The sequence below is a fragment of the Pongo abelii genome, chromosome 10 (assembly GCF_028885655.2).
Source record: "Pongo abelii isolate AG06213 chromosome 10, NHGRI_mPonAbe1-v2.0_pri, whole genome shotgun sequence".
Lineage (NCBI taxonomy): Eukaryota > Metazoa > Chordata > Mammalia > Primates > Hominidae > Pongo > Pongo abelii.
Window position 1 is genome coordinate 37290938 of NC_071995.2, and position 17275 is coordinate 37308212.

The 17275-nt window shown below is 37.9% G+C and overlaps 1 protein-coding gene across 3 annotated transcripts in view; it reads left to right on the plus strand.

The window, feature by feature from the left end:
* REDIC1 (regulator of DNA class I crossover intermediates 1) overlaps window positions 1–17275 on the plus strand; it is a 94905-nt gene that overhangs the window by 60222 nt on the left and 17408 nt on the right. For 2 of the 3 annotated variants that reach the window (XM_002823103.5, XM_054527118.1), the window contains 2 exons: window positions 777–837; window positions 7943–8006. In XM_002823103.5, coding sequence (XP_002823149.2) covers window positions 777–837; window positions 7943–8006 — 125 coding nt within the window. Of the gene's footprint in view, window positions 1–776; window positions 838–4230; window positions 4252–7942; window positions 8007–17275 lie in introns of all 3 variants that reach the window. The other variant, XM_054527117.1, reaches the window with a different exon arrangement.

Here is a 17275-nt window from a genome sequence, read left to right on the forward strand (position 1 = left end):
TCCACCAGATTTTTCTTTCTCTTCTTGCAGCTGGTGTACAAAATGTTCTGAGTTTAAGGTGATTTTTACGCTCATCCATTATGTGTTGATGTTAAATTTATTCCTTAAGAGTTTGAGAACTGCCTTCCAGGCTTTTCTGAATAATGGCCTGCAATTATAACTAACTAAAGAAAACTTTATTTTAGCTAGTAGTTTCTAGCTAAAATAGTCCTAACTTTCTTGGTAATAGTCCTAACTTTCTTGGTAATAATTACAATTTAGCCAAATCTTTCTGGTTAGAAATCATGAACTAGAATAAATTTTTATTCTGGAAGTGATTTCTTGTGGAATTATTAAAAATATTGATTGATAAAAAGATGCAATTTTAGTGGGATTGGCACTACAAATTAATTAAAACATAGACTTACAAAACATTTCAAAAAATTGGCAAATTTGTGTTTTTGTTGTTAAATCTCCCAATATCTAGAAATTTATGAGTGAAAAAGTCATGTTAGGCCTTGAGTTTTAAATGTACCTTATGAAAGCAATTTAGAACGTGGTTCCCAATCCTGACTGCAGGTCCAGATTACTTGAAGGAGTAATTTTAAACTATAGAATACCAAGATTGACCTGCACATAATAGGTGGGCTCCTTGGCATGGAGCTTATGAATCTTTATTTTTAGGAAAGCTTCCCATGTAATTCTGATCTGAAGCCAAGTTTGGAAACTCTAATTTAGAGCAATAATTCCCAGAGGGAACACAACAAACTTTGATACTGTGTATTTATAATCCTTAGGGGAAATATACCTTCAGAAGAATTGCACTCTAAGCAGTCATGGGACTTTGGACTTGATGAGGTAAAGCACAGTCTCACATTATCTTCTCAATTAAGTCAGTTTGTATTACCATATCATATTACTGTATTTAGCATTTACTTTGATTTAAGGTTAACATTTATTCATTAATTTTTTTTGGATGGACTCTTTTTCTTATACTTTTTTATTCTGAGGAAATTATAGCTTAGATCTAGAAATAAAAACACGTTTTCAGAGACTGTTAACATGCTTTATTTGAGACAAAACAATCTTGAGGACATTTTAAACACATTTTTTAAGTATTACAAAACTTCTGTATTAGTTCATTCTTGCACTGCTATAAAGAAATACCTAAGACTGGGTAATTTATAAAGAAAAGAGGTTTGGTTGGCTCATGGTTCTGCAGGCTGTACAGGAAGCATGATGCTGGCATCTGATTGCTTTCTGGGGAGGCCTCAGGAAACTTCTAATTATGGCAGAAGGCAAAGGGGGAGCAAGGAGTCTCACATGGCAGGAGCAGGAGCAAGAGAGAGTGAGTAGGGAGGTGCCACAGACTTTTAAATGACCAGATCACAGGAGAACAAACTCACTATCATGAGGACACCACCAAGAGGGATGGTGCTAAACCACTCAGGAGAAACCACTGCCCTGCCATGATCCAATCACCTCCCACCAAGCCCCACCTCCAACACTCAGGATTATAATTTGACATGAGATTTGGCAGGGACATAGATCCAAACCATATCTTTCCACCCCCAGCCCCCCAAATCTCATGTCCTTCTCATATTGCAAAATACAATCATGCATTTCCAACAGTTCTCCAAAGTCTCAACTCACTCCAGCATTAACTCAAAAGTTCAAAGTTTCACCCGATACAAGGCAAATCTCTTCCATCTATGAGCCTGTAAAATCAAAAATAAGGTAGTTACTTCCAAGATTCAATGGCAGTACAAGCATTGGGTAAATATTTACATTCCAAAAGGGAGAAATAGGCCAAAAGAAAGGGGCTACAGGCCCCATGCTAGTCTGAAACCCAACAGGGCAGTCACAAATCTTAAAGCTCCAAAATAATCTCCCTTGACTCTATATCTCACATCCAGACACACTGGTGTAAGAGGTAGATTCCAAAAGCCTTGGGCAGCCCTGCCTCTGTGGTTTTGCAAGGTTCAGCCCCTGTGGCTGCTTTCGTGGGCTGGGGCTGAGTGCCTGTGGCTTTTCCAGGAGCTAGGTGCAAGCTGTCGGTGTATCTACCATTCTGGGGTCTGAAGGATGGTGGTCCTCTTCTCATGGCTCCACTAGGCAGTGCCCCATTGGAGACTCTGTGTGGGGGCTCCAATCCCACATTGCCCCTCCACTCTGCCCTAGTAGAGGTTATCCATGAGAGTTCCACCTGTGCAACAGACTTCTGCCTGAACATCTAGGCTTTTGCATACGTCCTTTGAAATCTAGGTGGAGTCTCTCAAGCCTTAACTCTTAAACTCTGTGCACCCAGAGGCTTAACACCACATGGAAGCCATCAAGGCTTACAGTTTGCATCGTCTGAAGCAGCAGACTGAGCTGTACCCTGGGCCCCTTTGAGCCATAGCTGGAGCTGGAGTGACTGGGATACAGGGAGCAGTGTTCTGAGGCTGCACAGAGCAGCAGGGCCCTGAGCCTGGCCTAGGAAACCATTCTTCCCTCCTAGGCCTTCAGGCATGTGATAGGAGGGGCTGTCATGAAGTTCTGTGAAATGCCATTGAGACCTATTCCCCATTGCCTTGGCTATTAGCACTTAGCTCGTTTTTTACTTATGCAAATTTCTGCAGCCTGCTTGAATTCCTTCCCGGAAAATGGGCTTTTATTTTCTACCACATGGCCAGGCTACAAATTTTCCAAACTTTAATGCTCTGCTTCTGTTTTAAATATAAGTTCCAATTTTATATCATTTCTTTGCTCACACATATGAACATAGGCTGTTCTTATGAAGCAGCTGGTCCATATCTTCAATGCTTTGCTGCTTAGAAATTTCTTTGGCCAGATATCCTAAATTAATCACCTTCAAGTTCAGAGTTCCACAGATCCCTAGGGCAGGGGCACAGTGCTGCCAAGTTCTTTGCTAACACATAACAAAAGTGACCTTTGCTCCAGTTCCCAATAAGTTCCTCATTTATATCTGAGACCTCCTCAGCCTGAACTTCACTATCAATATCACTACCAGCATTTTCAGCCTTTTTTGTTATAACCGTTCAACCACCAGTCTTTACGAAGTTACAAACTTTCCCTTATCTTCCTGTCTTCTTCTGAGCCTGCCACATTCTTCCAACTTCTGCCCATTACCGAGTTCCAAAATTCCTTCCACATTTTCAGGTATCTTTATATCAAAATTCCACTCCTGGTACCAATTTTCTGTATTAGTCTGTTCTTACATTGCTATAAAAAAATACTTGAGACTGGGTAATTTATAAAGAAAATAGATGTAATTGGCTCACAGTTTCACATGCTGTATAGGAAGCAGGATTCTGGCATCTAATTGGCTTCTGGGGAAGCCTCAGGAAATTAGAATTATGGTGGAAGTTGAAGCAGGTGTGAGGCATCTCAAACAGCAAAGGCAGGAGCAAGAGTGAGGCGGGAGGTGCCACACACTTTTAACCAACCGGATCTCATGAGAACAAACTTCACTATTGTAAGGGCAGTACCAAGGGGGATGGTGCGAAACCATTCAGAAGAAACTACTTCCCATGATTCAGTCACCTGCCACCAGGCCCCATCTCCAACACTGGGGATTATAATTCGACATGAGATTTGCCGGGGGGTACCCAAAGATCCAAACCATATCATCTTTCAACATGAAAATGCTTTAGGTTTTAATGTGCTACATAATTTTATATTTGCTATACTATTGAAATATCTATAAACACTGCTTATGTAATGTTATAATCCCTTGCCATCATAAGGGTGTAATTTTTACAACAGTGCTAGGAACTTTATGTAGTTTATTTCTAATCTACAGGAGCCTGAGTTGCTAGAGTCTTCACAGCAAAAGAGACTGAAATGTAAAGAGATTAGATAACTTGTTTGAGGTCACACTCTCAAGCCAAGATTCAAACTGTCTGTCTTATCTGACTTGATATTTTCAGCTATACTGTTTTCCCTTTTTTCTTCAATAAATGTTTATTGAGTACATATTATGAATTCATATAAAGACACTTATTGAATGTTTCCTGTATGCTAGACACTGGGGATAAAATGATGCTTTGTTCTCAAGATTATATTCTGTTAGGCAGTAGACTCTGCAAGGTACAGAGATGAAAGGACATGGAACCTGTCTTTAAGAAGTCTTCATCTAGTGGCTAGTCAGAAAGAGACAAAAATATAATGCATTTAGATAAATTGCTTGAATTAAAGTTTGTTTTGGATTATTAGTAAAAAATACTTCTAACTTTCATCTGTAAACAGGAGGAAGATGTGATGGAGGAGGTAACTTTTGAGCACAGTATCAATAAGTTGTTTACCAAATGGTCAAATTGGGAAGAAAGAGCAACATAGATAAACTAAGATGTCAGAGTACAGCCTGTTTTAGAAATTTCAAGTACCTTGTTTCATTCTAATTATTGTTATAGCTACAATTTATAATACTAATGATAAAGGGTGCAGGAGTGGCCTAGGTAATTCTGGACAATACAAAGAGGTAGGTCATAAATGGCCTTGTATGATATATAACAGTTTAATTCTTGATCATTAAACAGAGATCCACTAAACAAATTTTAGCAGAGGAATATAATGACATCAGAGTAATAAAAAAGTTGATTCTAGCAACAATGAGGAGGGATTTGATAAGTGGAACAGCTCAAGTTAGGGGAAGAAATAATGAGAGCTTGAAGTTTTACAATAGCAGTAAGGATGAAAGTGAGAGAAGAGAAGATTTAGATCTAGAATTGATAGTACTTGGTGATTGGTGATTAGTTAAGGGAGAAGGAAGAAATTGAGAAAGACCTAGATTTATTTATTATTTGAGTAAATGGGTAGTTGATGGGATTGTGCTACTGAACAAGATTGAAACCATAGGAGGAGGTGGCAGGAAAGGTTAACTGTCCATCGAAATCCATGTACCTTTTTTTGTAGAATATACCATTTTTAATAGAATAGAGCTGCCACCATGAAATGGCTTCCCAGCCAAGGAACATGTTTCCTAACCATCCATCCATGTACATATGGCTAGATCTCACTAATGAAATGTTAGGAGAAGTGATGTGCATCATTTTAGGTTAAGGCTTATAAGAAAAAGGAATTATTTTTCCATGCTGTCTTTCTCTGATGGCTAGATGGTAGTGAGGCCCCAAGGGATAATGGAGCCACAAGATGGTAAGGACTGGGTCTCTGAATCACTATATGGAGGAAAATTGCCTGCTTACCAGAAACACTCACTTTAGATTATTACACAAGAGAGAAATGATTGTGTTTGGCATTATACATTTTGTGATATACTTTTTAAAAACAATACCTAGCATCACTCTGATTCAGAGGAGGAGCAGATTTCTGAGAGAGGTAAGTTTGACCCACTGAGCTCAAGTGAGGATCTTCTGAAAAACCTGTGGTCTATGTGGAGATGTATAGTAGGCAATTATATATACAGGGCTTGAGGTCAGAAGAGTTTTTTTTAGCCTTTATGAATAGCAGATAATTGACTACATCCAAGTATGTGATTCTCAAGAGAAAGTGTATAGAATAAGAACAAAAATTGTCAAATTCCTGAGAAGGCACATTTCAGGTTGGAGGGTATGAAGTAGAAGAGGAACCAGAAAACGAAGCTGAGAATGAGCTACTAGAGAGGTTTGGGGAGTACTAGTGTCGTAGGAAAGAAAAAGGAGGAGAATGTGGTCAGTAGTGATGGAAGCTGTCCTGTTATTCCTTTAAATAATTCATATTTCCCCAAATATGAATAATATAGATGTATCCTCCCAAAAGATGAATTATCAACAGAATTTAATACTTCAAAACAAATTCTGTTTGACTACACCTATGTCTAGAAAGCTGGCAGCTTGAATATAGCTAGAACTAGTCAAAAAAGAAAAAAGCCCATTGATGTAGCCGAAAGGGAATCAGGTGCTATGAGGAGTTCCTTGGGTAGAGCAGGTATGGGGACTTTAAATTGTGATGCCTGGCCATGGCCAAAGGTGCAGTGGAACCCTGACTAAAATTAGGTTCTACCAGAGGGGCCAAGGCAGGAGTCACCAATGGGATGGAATGAAGGGGTAGGAGTAGAAAGAGGGCTGGGTTGCACCTGCCCACAGGTTAGGTAAAATTAAAACAGGTAGATTCTGCTGAGGAAGAATTGATGAAGAGACATACGGGCTAAAACAAGCAAACAGAACAAGCCTCTTGGATGGGGACATGTGGTGTTCTCAAGAGCTTTTGATGGGAGTGGAAGAGAATAGGAAAGAACAAAGTATTGGAGGAGTAAAATTATTTAATTTTAAAGGTTTAGTAGAGGAATAAAGTTAAAATACAATTGTTAACATGGGAAGGTATTCACCAGAGAAGTGGAGACGTGGAAGAACAAAATTCAAGAGTGATGATGTCACACTAGGAAACCTGATCAAGATGGGAAGAAATGAAATAGCAATTCTATATACAGTGTAAAAAATGAAACCCACTTAGCAATTAACATATTGAATATGATAGCAATTAACATATTGAATATGAATTAATATATTGAATATGAATTCTTTTCAAGATTCAAAGAATATCAAATTATGAAGAAAAAGTCAATATAGTTTATAAGCAACGTATCTAGAATATAATAAAGGTTGAAGGCAAACAGCAAAATATATACATTAAGAAAACATATATACTATTGGAGCAAAGACCACATAAATGCAATAAAAAGCCCATTCGGAAAAGAGGAAAATAGGAGATGCAGATTTTCTGATCCATAGCAAGGCTTGCCATCCTGGAGAATGGAGGACATTCATGAATAACTTAGTGTCTAGATCTTTGCTGTCCTTCTCAAACAGATCTGAAGTAGGTATTGGAGTGCAGGCCTGCCGTGGGGTCTACATAGCTTTCTTGAAAGTTTTGTGTTCTTTTTGCAAGTTTGGGGCTTGAATGTGTCATGACTTGAAGAGAAAAGATTTTTAAATGATAAGATAGAGGGGTTAGGGAAGGGGCTCTGCTCCATGTAGTTATTCAGGCCATAAACTGGTGGCTTCCAGTTTATTGTTACCAGAGAGCAGAAAGGAAAAGGAAGTGGAGGATTGTGGGGAAGATTTTTATGGACCAGGACCGGCAGTAGTTTACATTACTTCTGCCTATGACCAGAACTTATGTAACATGTCTAAACCAATTCCAAGGGAGGCCGGGAAATACAGTCTAGCTGTATGTCCAAGAAAAAGGGGGTCAGGTTTGGGAAGCAGCTAGACAGTTTCTCCTTTATTGTATATATCTAAAATTCTATATCCTACCAACAGAGAATATATAGAAAAAATTTTTTATAAGCCCATGATACATATGCAAACGTAATTCATGTAGTAAGCCATAAAGAAAATCTAAGAAATTTATCTAAGGAGAGATTCATAGGTACATTCTCTAATCAATATTTGATAAAATTGAAATCAACTAAAAAGAGATACTTAACTTCCCTTAACATCTTGGAAATAAAGAAACACTCAGGGTTCATTTGCTTTGTTAGAGAAAGGAAATGAAAATAAAGTACAAATTACATAGAAAGTGATGGAAACTAAAACCAATAGTGTATTCTATAGAAAGTTATACCTCTAAGAGCTTTTATTATTTAAAAAACCTGATAATAAATGACTGATGATCTAACTTAGGAAATTAAATAAAGAATAACAAATTTCCAAAGTGCCTTAATATGTTTGTCTTTCTTCAGCTGGATTTACTATGATTACCTGAAGCTTTTCCTTTTTCTCAGTAATTCATTTCTTGGCAAGTGTCTATTCTGTTGCTTGTTGTTTTTAAACGAATTTAAATTTCATTTTATTGTTTATTACCACAGGCTAATTTTTCTTTGTGGTTTAAAAATAAACCATGTTGAACTGAAGTAATATAAAAGAAAAGTACTATAAAATGAATTGGTAGTGTAAATAGGGTAGATGTAGGTGAATATTATGTATACTTAGGAATTGTTAACATTTTGGTTTTCTCCTAGATTCTGATGGAAGAAGGAGGAATATATTCTTTAAAAAGCAGGCCAACATCTACTGAGAAAATCTGTCAGTATAACTGTATAAGTTAATTTTACTCTATTTTAAAAACTAACAATTAAATAAATAGAAATCAGTTAAATTTGAAGTGATTTTTTAGATGTTTGCCAACAAATATATATCATGGATATTTTAGTACTACTAATGCAATTGACTCTTTAAAATTACTTTTATATTTTATTAAATATACATGAGTACATTAATGTATATGTACAGTTTAGCAAATAAGAATAAAACGGATAACCCTCATACTCCCTAGGTAGCTTGAGAAACAATACATAATACTTTTGAAGATTTCTTCAATTGTATTTCATATCCTGCCCTCTAGAGGTAACTATTTCCTTGAATTTGTTTTTTGTTATAACACAGACTTTTTAACTGCTTTATTTTAAACTTTCTATATATTGATCCAACTCTATATATTTTTCTGCAACTTGCTTTTTTTTTCACCCAATATTATATTTTACGGTTCATCTGCTTTGATACTTGTAGCTCTAGTACATTTATTATTTTTCCTGCTATATAGCATTCTATTGTATGAATATATCACAATTTATGTATCTTCTAACAATGGATATTTAGGTTATTTTGAATATTTTGCTTACGTTGTTTTGAATATTTTCCTACGAAGGACAATGCTACTTGGAGTATTATTGACATTTTTCCTTGCACACATGTATAAAAAGTTTCTCTAGGATATATTTCTAGGAGTAGAATTGCTAGTTCATATGATATGCACTTCTTTGCATCTTCAAGGTAATGCAAAATTCTTTTCCTAAATGGTTATTCCAGTTTTACCCCTCTTAGCAAGGGGTAAGAGTCTTGGTTGTTATATGTTTTCACCAACAATATCTCAGTCTTTTATCATTATTGGTAATCTGATAGCTCATTGTAGTTCTAATTTATATTTCTCTGATTACTAATTAGGTTAATTGGCCATCGATGTTTCATTTGTGAAATGTCATTTGCTTATGTTCCTTTTCTGAAGTTTGGTTTTCTTTATAGGATGTGTCTTTTGTATGTTTATATCTCCTATATATATTTTATGTGTCCTGGATACTGACTGCTTGTAGGCTTGTGTGTAGCAAATACTTCATGTTTGAGTGATCTCTTAATTCTATACTGTCTTTTTACAGACAAAAGTTTCATGTTGATCTGGTACTCTTTTAGGTATTCTATGCTAGCATAGTCCTTCATGTTGTCTAGTCTGATGGAATACCTTGAAACCTTTAATGATTTAATTTTTTGAATATGTAAAATACTAGTCTGGTTTCTATCCTTATCCTCCCTGCCCTATTTCCTTCTGCAACATGAGTATTTTTTTTTTTTTTTTCTGCTTTCTGGTTTCTCATTCCAGTCCATTTTAAAAAAATAAATCCTAAAAATATATAAACACGTAAATACCCATGAGTCTTAGTTTCCGGCCTTTCTCATTCTAAATGTAATATAGAATATTTTATAAAAGAATTAAGTGAATTCATTTATTTAATAAAATATTCCTATAGATTCCTCTGTGTTAGTGCTAGGTATTTCTTCATCCTTTACTTATGACCATTTAGTAGCCCATTACATGCATGAACTGTAGTTTTTTCAGTCAATGCCCTATTGATGGACATTTGGGCTATTTCCAGTATATTTTTCTTACAAATACTGTAAGTAAACAACTTTGTGGAATGTTTCTTATTTGTGGAGGTACATTTTCAGGGTAATTTCTGGGAGTGGCATTGTTAAGTTAAAGGAGAAATATGCTGGTATTTGATGGATATTGCTGAATTTCAATTTTGATATATATATATTTCCAAGTTCCTTGTGTCACCGTTTGGCAATTCCAATAGCAATGTACATTTTATTCCACAGCCTCACCAACAGGGATTGTGGTCAAACTTAGGAATTTTTCTGAATCTCACAGGGGGACGGATAGATAGCAGTTTTAGTTTGCGCTTTGCTATGTGTGAAGTTGAGCATCTTTTAAAAATGCTCATTGGCTATTTGCGATTCTTTTTCTGTGAATTCTCTATTCATATCTTTTGCCCCCTTGGGTTTTGGCATTTTTTTCTTGGTATTTAAGAGATCGTTATATATTAGAAAGATGTAGATGAGGGGTGGAACAAGATGGCGGAATAGAAGACACCCACTGCAAGCACACCAATTTAACAACTATCTACACACAAAACAACACCTTCCTAAGAACTGCATAAGAGCACTCATAGTACCTGGTTTTAACTTTATATCACTGAAAGAGGCACTGAACAGGTAGGAAAAACAGTCTTGAGTCACTGACGCCACCCTTCCTCCATTCCCTGGGAGTGGCGACATGGTGCGGAGAGGGATTCTGTGTACTGGGGAGAGCGATAGTCAGTGCAGCAGTTTTGAGGCCTTGACCTCAGCGCTATCTTGTTATAACAGAAAGCAAAATTGGACCAAACTCAGCCGATGCCTACCCATGGAGGGAATATTTAAACCAGCCCTAGCCAGAGGGGAATTGCTGATCCTAGTGGTCAATACTTGAGTTTGCATAAGCCCTCCTATTATGGGCTAAAGTGCTCTGGTGCTCTAAGTCAATTTGAAAGGCAGTCTAGGCCACAAGGACTGCAACTCCTAGGTGAGTCCTAGTGCTGAACTATAGGCCCAGAGACTGTGGACTGGGGGTGGCACGTGTTCTATTGAGACACTAGCTGGGGCAGCTAAGGGAGTGTGGCAATCACCCCTCCCCTAACCCAGACCATTCAGCTTGCAGCTCCAAAATAGACCCCTTCCCTCTGCTTGAGGAGAGGAGAAGGAATAGTGGGGAGGACTTTATCTTACATCCTGGATACCAGATTAGCCACAGTAAGATAGGGCACTGGTCAGAGTCATGATGCCCCCTTTCCAGGCCCTAGTTCCAAGATGACATTTCTGGACACTCCTTGGGTGAGAAGGACACCTATATCCTTGAAGGGAAGGACCCAATCCTGGCAAGATTCATCACCTGCTAACTGAGGAGCCCTGGGGCCCTGAATAACCATCAGTGATGCCCAGGGACTGCATTGAGGGCCTTGGGTGAGACTCTGAGACTTGGTGGCATCAGGTGGGTCTCAGTACATTTCCAGCTGTGATGGCTATAGGACAAGACCTTTCACTTGAGAAAAGCAGAGAGAAAAGTAAAGGGGACTTTGTCTTGCACCTTAGGTACCAGCACAGTCATGGGGGTAGAATACCAAGTAGGCTCTTGAGGTCCCCAATTCCAGGACTTGGCTCTTGGATGGCATTTCTGGACCTGCCCTGGACCAGAGGGGAGCCCACTGCCCTGAAGGGTGACTCCCAGGCTAGGCATCATTCACCACAAGCTGACTGAAGAACCCTTGGGTCTTAAGGGAACATCACGGGTACTCTGGCATTACTCCCTTTAGGCCTGGGTTGTGATGGCCATGGGGTGAGGTTCATCTGCCTTTGGAAAGGGAAGAGTGGGAAGGACTGTGTCTTGTGGTTTGAATGTAAGCTCAGCCCCAGTAAAATAGAATACCAGATAGGCTGCTAAGGTTTTTGACTGTAGTCCCTGGCTCCCAGTTCTGAGACAGCACTTCTGGATCCACCTGGGGCCTGGGGGAACTTGACACCCTGAAGGGAAGGACACAGGCCTGGCTAGCTTTGCCACCTGCCAATTGCAGACACCTAGGGCCTTGAGAAAGCGTAGGCAGTAGCCAGGTAATGGTTACAGTGGACCTTGGTTAAGACCCAGTGCTGTGCTGGTTTAACATCTGACCAAGCACAATCCTGATGGTCGTGGCCATGGGGATGCTATGTCCCTCCACCCTTAGCTTCAGATGGCTCAGAACAGAGAGAGAGACTGCTCATTTGGAAGAAAGTAAGGGCAGTGACAAGAGTCTCTGCTTGGTAATGCAGAAAATTTTCCCAGATACTGTCTAAGACAATCAAGGCAGTATGTCTACAAGTCTGCAAGAACCACAGCATTACTGGGCTTGGGGTGCCCCTATAGCAGATACAGCTTAGGTCTCAACACCCAAGTCCTTTTTGAATTCCTGGAAAGCATTCCCAAGATGGATGAGAACAAGCCCAGACTGTGAAGACTGCAATAAATAGCTAACTCTTCAGTGCCCAGGTACAAACAAACATCTACAAGTAGCAAGACCATCCAGGAAAATGACTTCACCAGATGAACTAAATAACGCACCAAGGACCAACCCTGAAGAAATGGACATATGTGACCTTTCAGACACAGTATTCAAAATAGCTGTTTTGAGGAAAGTGAAATTCAAGATAACAAAGAGAAGGAATTCAGAAGTATGTCAGACAAATTTAACAAAGAGATTGAAATAATTAACAAGAATCAAGCACAAATTCTAGAGCTGAAAAATGCAATTGACATATTGAAGAATGCATCAGAATCAACAGCAGAACTGATCAAGCAGCACAAAGAATTAGTGAGCTTGAAGGCAGACAGTTTGAAAATACACAGTCAGAGGAGACAAAAGAAAAAATAAAAAAGAATGAAGTATGCCTACAGGATCTAGAAGATAGCCTCAAGAGGGCAAATCTAAGAGTAGTTATTGGCCTTTTACCTCCCAAGAGAAACCTATCAGTATCCAAGTATAAGAAGGTTATAGAACACCTAGCAGATTTAACCCAAAGAAGACTACCTCAAGGCATTTAATAAACTCCTAAAGATCAAGAATAAAGAAAGGATGCTAAAAGCGGCAAGAGAAAAGAAACAAGTAACATACAATGGAGCTGCAATACGTATGGGAGCAGACTTTGCAATGGAAGCCTTACAAGCTGAGAGAGTGGCATGACATATTTAAAGTGGTGAAGGAAAAAACCTTTTACCCTAAAATAGTATATCCAGCAAAAATCTCCCTGAAACATGAAGTAAAAATAAAGACTTCCTAGACAAACAAAAGCTGAGGGATTATCAACACCAGACCTGTTCTGCAAGAAAATACTAAAAAGAGTACTTCAGTCAGAAAGAAAAGAAAGTTAGTGAGCAAGAAGAAATCATCTGAAGGTACAAAACTCACTGATAATAATAAGTACACAGAAAAACAAAATATTATAACACTGTAAATGTGGTGTGTAAACTACTCATATCTGAAGTAGAAACACTAAATGATGAACTAGTCAAAAATAATTATATAAACTTTTCAAGCCATTGAGTATATAATAAGATATATATAGAAACAACAGAAAGTTAAAAAGCAAGGGAATGAAGTTAAGGGGTAGAGTTTTTATTAGTTTTCTTTGCTTATTTTTTTATGCAAACAAGTTGTTATCAGCTTAAAATCATGAGTTCTAAGATTGTATTTGCAAGCATTATGATAAACTCAAACCCAAATCATACAACAGATACACAAAAAATAAAAAGTAAGAAAATAAATTATATCACCAGAGAAAATCAGCTTTACTAAAAGGAAGACAAGAAGGAAGGAAAGACGAGATGACCACAAAACAGCCAAAAAAACAGATAACAAAATAGCAGCAGTAAGTCTTTACTTATCAATGATGACTTTGACTGTCAATGGATTAAGCTCTCCAATCAAAAGATATAGTGGCTGAATGGATAAAAAATAAAACCCAATGATCTGTTGCCTATAAGAAACACATTTCACCTATAAAGACACACATAGACAGAAAATAAAGGGATGGAAAAAGATATTCCAAGCCAATAGAAACCAAAAAAGAGCAAGAGTAGCTATACGTATATTAGACAAATTTCAAGACAAAAATTATAAGAGACAAAAGAAAGTCATTATAATTCCTGATGCAACTTAATGAAACTTAATCCCTAATGCAACAGTGTTAAGAGGTGAGACCATTAAAGAGGTAGTTAGGCCATGAGTACTCCATCTTCATGAAGGGGGTCAATTCAGAAAGAGGATATAACAATTTTAAATATATATGCACCCAACACTGAAGCATCCAGATACATAAAGCAAATATTAGAGTGAAAGAGGAAGAGATGCACTCCCAATACAATAATAGTTGGAGACTTCAACATTCCTCTTTCAGCATTAGACAGATTTTCCAGAAAGAAAACTGATGAAACACCAGACTTCATCTGTACTATAGATCAAATGGACCTAAAAGATATTTATAGAACATTTCATCCAGTAGCTACAGAATAGACATTCTTTTCCTCAGCACATGGATCATTCTCAAAGACAGACATATGTTAGGCAACAAAACAAGTCTTAAAACATTTAAAAAAATTGAAATCATACCAAGTATCTTTTCTAACTACAATGGAATAAAACTAGAAATCAGTAATGAGGAATTTTGGAAACTATACAAATACATGAAAATTAAACAGTATGCACCTGAGTGACCAGTGGGTCAATGAAGAAATTAAGAATGAAATTGAAAAATTCCTTGAAGCGGAACTGAAGGAAATAGAGACACAAAAAACCCTTCAAAAAATTAATGAATCCAGGAGCTGGTTTTTTGAAAGGATCAACAAAATTGACAGACCGCTAGCAAGGCTAATAAAGAAGAAAAGAGAGAAGAATCAAATAGACGCAATAAAAAATGATAAAGGGGATATCACCACTGATCCCACAGAAATACAAACTACCATCAGAGAATACTACAAACACCTCTACGCAAATAAACTAGAAAATCTAGAAGAAATGGATAAATTCCTCGACACATACACCCTCCCAAGACTAAACCAGGAAGAAGTTGACTCTCTGAAAAGACCAATAACAGGCTCTGAAATTGTGGCAGTAATCAATAGCTTACCAACCAAAAAGAGTCCAGGACCAGACGGATTCACAGCCGAATTCTACCAGAGGTACAAGGAGGAACTGGTACCATTCTTTCTGAAACTATTCCAATCAATAGAAGAAGAGGGAATCCTCCCTAACTCATGTTATGAGGCCAGCGTCATCCTGATACCAAAGCCTGGCAGAGACACAACCAAAAAAGAGAATTTTAGACCAATATCCTTGATGAACATTGATGCAAAAATCCTCAATAAAATACTGGCAAACCGAATCCAGCAGCACATCCAAAAGCTTATCCACCATGATCCAGTGGGCTTCATCCCTGGGATGCAAGGCTGGTTCAACATACGCAAATTAATAAATGTAATCCAGCATATAAACAGAACCAAAGAGAAAAACCACATGATTATCTCAATAGATGCAGAAAAGACCTTTGACAAAATTCAACAACTCTTCATGCTAAAAACTCTCAATAAATTAGGTATTGATGGGACGTATCTCAAAATAATAAGAGCTATCTATGACAAACCCACAGCCAATATCATACTGAATGGGCAAAAACTGGAAGCATTCCCTTTGAAAACGGGCACAAGACAGGGATGCCCTCTCTCACCACTCCTATTCAACATAGTGTTGGAAATTCTGGCCAGGGCAATTAGGCAGGAGAAGGAAATAAAGGGTATTCAATTAGGAAAAGAGGAAGTCAAATTGTCCCTGTTTGCAGATGACATGATTGTATATCTAGAAAACCCCATTGTCTCAGCCCAAAATCTCCTTAAGCTGATAAGCAACTTCAGCAAAGTCTCAGGATACAAAAGCAATGTGCAAAATCACAAGCATTCTTATACAACAATAACAGAAAAACAGAAAGCCAAATCATGAGTGAACTCCCATTCACAATTGCTTCAAAGAGAATAAAATACCTAGGAATCCAACTTACAAGGGAGGTGAAGGACCTCTTCAAGGAGAACTACAAACCACTGCTCAATGAAATAAAAGAGGATACTAACAAATGGAAGAACATTCCGTGCTCATGGGTAGGAAGAATCAATATCATGAAAATGGCCATACTGCCCAAGATAATTTATAGATTCAATGCCATCCCCATCAAGCTACCAATGACTTTCTTCACAGAATTGGAAAAAACTACTTTCAAGTTCATATGGAACCAAAAAAGAGCCCACATCGCCAAGTCAATCCTAAGCCAAAAGAACAAAGCTGGAGGCATCACACTACCTGACTTCAAACTATACTACAAGTCTACAGTAACCAAAACAGCATGGTACTGGTACCAAAACAGAGATATAGACCAATGGAACAGAACAGAGCCCTGAGAAATAACGATGCATATCTACAACTATCTGATCTTTGACAAACCTGAGAAAAACAATGTGGAAAAGCAATGTGGAAAGGATTCCCTATTTAATAAATGGTGCTGGGAAAACTGGCTAGCCACATGTAGAAAGCTGAAACTGGATCCCTTCCTTACACCTTATACAAAAATTAATTCAAGATGGATTAAAGACTTAAACGTTAGACCTAAAGCCATAAAAACCCTAGAAGAAAACCTAGGCATTACCATTCAGGACATAGGCATGGACAAGGACTTCATGTCTAAAACACCAAAAGCAATGGCAACAAAAGCCAAAATTGACAAATGGGATCTAATTAAACTAAAGAGCTTCTGCACAGCAAAAGAAATTACCATCAGAGTGAAAAGGCAACCTACAAAATGGGAGGAAATTTTTGCAACCTACTTATCTGACAAAGGGCTAATATCCAGAATCTACAATGAACTCAAAAAAATTGACAAGAAAAAAACAAACAACCCCATCAAAAAGTGGGCGAAGGACATGAGCAGACACTTCTGAAAAGAAGACATTTATGCAGCCAACAGACACATGAAAAAATGCTCACCATCACTGGCCATCAGAGAAAAGCAAATCAAAACCACAGTGAGATACCATCTCACACCAGTTAGAATGGCAATCATTAAAAAGTCAGGAAACAACAGGTGCTGGAGAGGATGTGGAGAAATAGGAACACTTTTACACTGTTGGTGGGACTGTAAACTAGTTCAACCATTGTGGAAGTCAGTGTGGTGATTCCTCAGGGATCTAGAACTAGAAATACCATTTGACCCAGCCATCCCATTACTGGGTATATACCCAAAGGACTATAAATCATGCTGCTATAAAGACACATGCACACGTATGTTTATTGCGGCACTATTCATAATAGCAAAGACTTGGAACCAACCCAAATGTCCAACAATGATAGACTGGATTAAGAAAATGTGGCACATATACACCATGGAATACTATGCAGCCATAAAAAGGATGAGTTCATGTCCTTTGTAGGGACATGGATGAAATTGGAAATCATCATTCTCAGTAAACTATTGCAAGAACAAAAAACCAAACACCGCATATTCTCACTCATAGATGGGAATTGAACAATGAGAGCACATGGACACAGGAAGGGGAGCATCACACTCTGGGAACTGTTGTGGGGTGGGGGGAGGGGGGAGGTATGGCATTGGGAGATGTACCTAATGCTAAG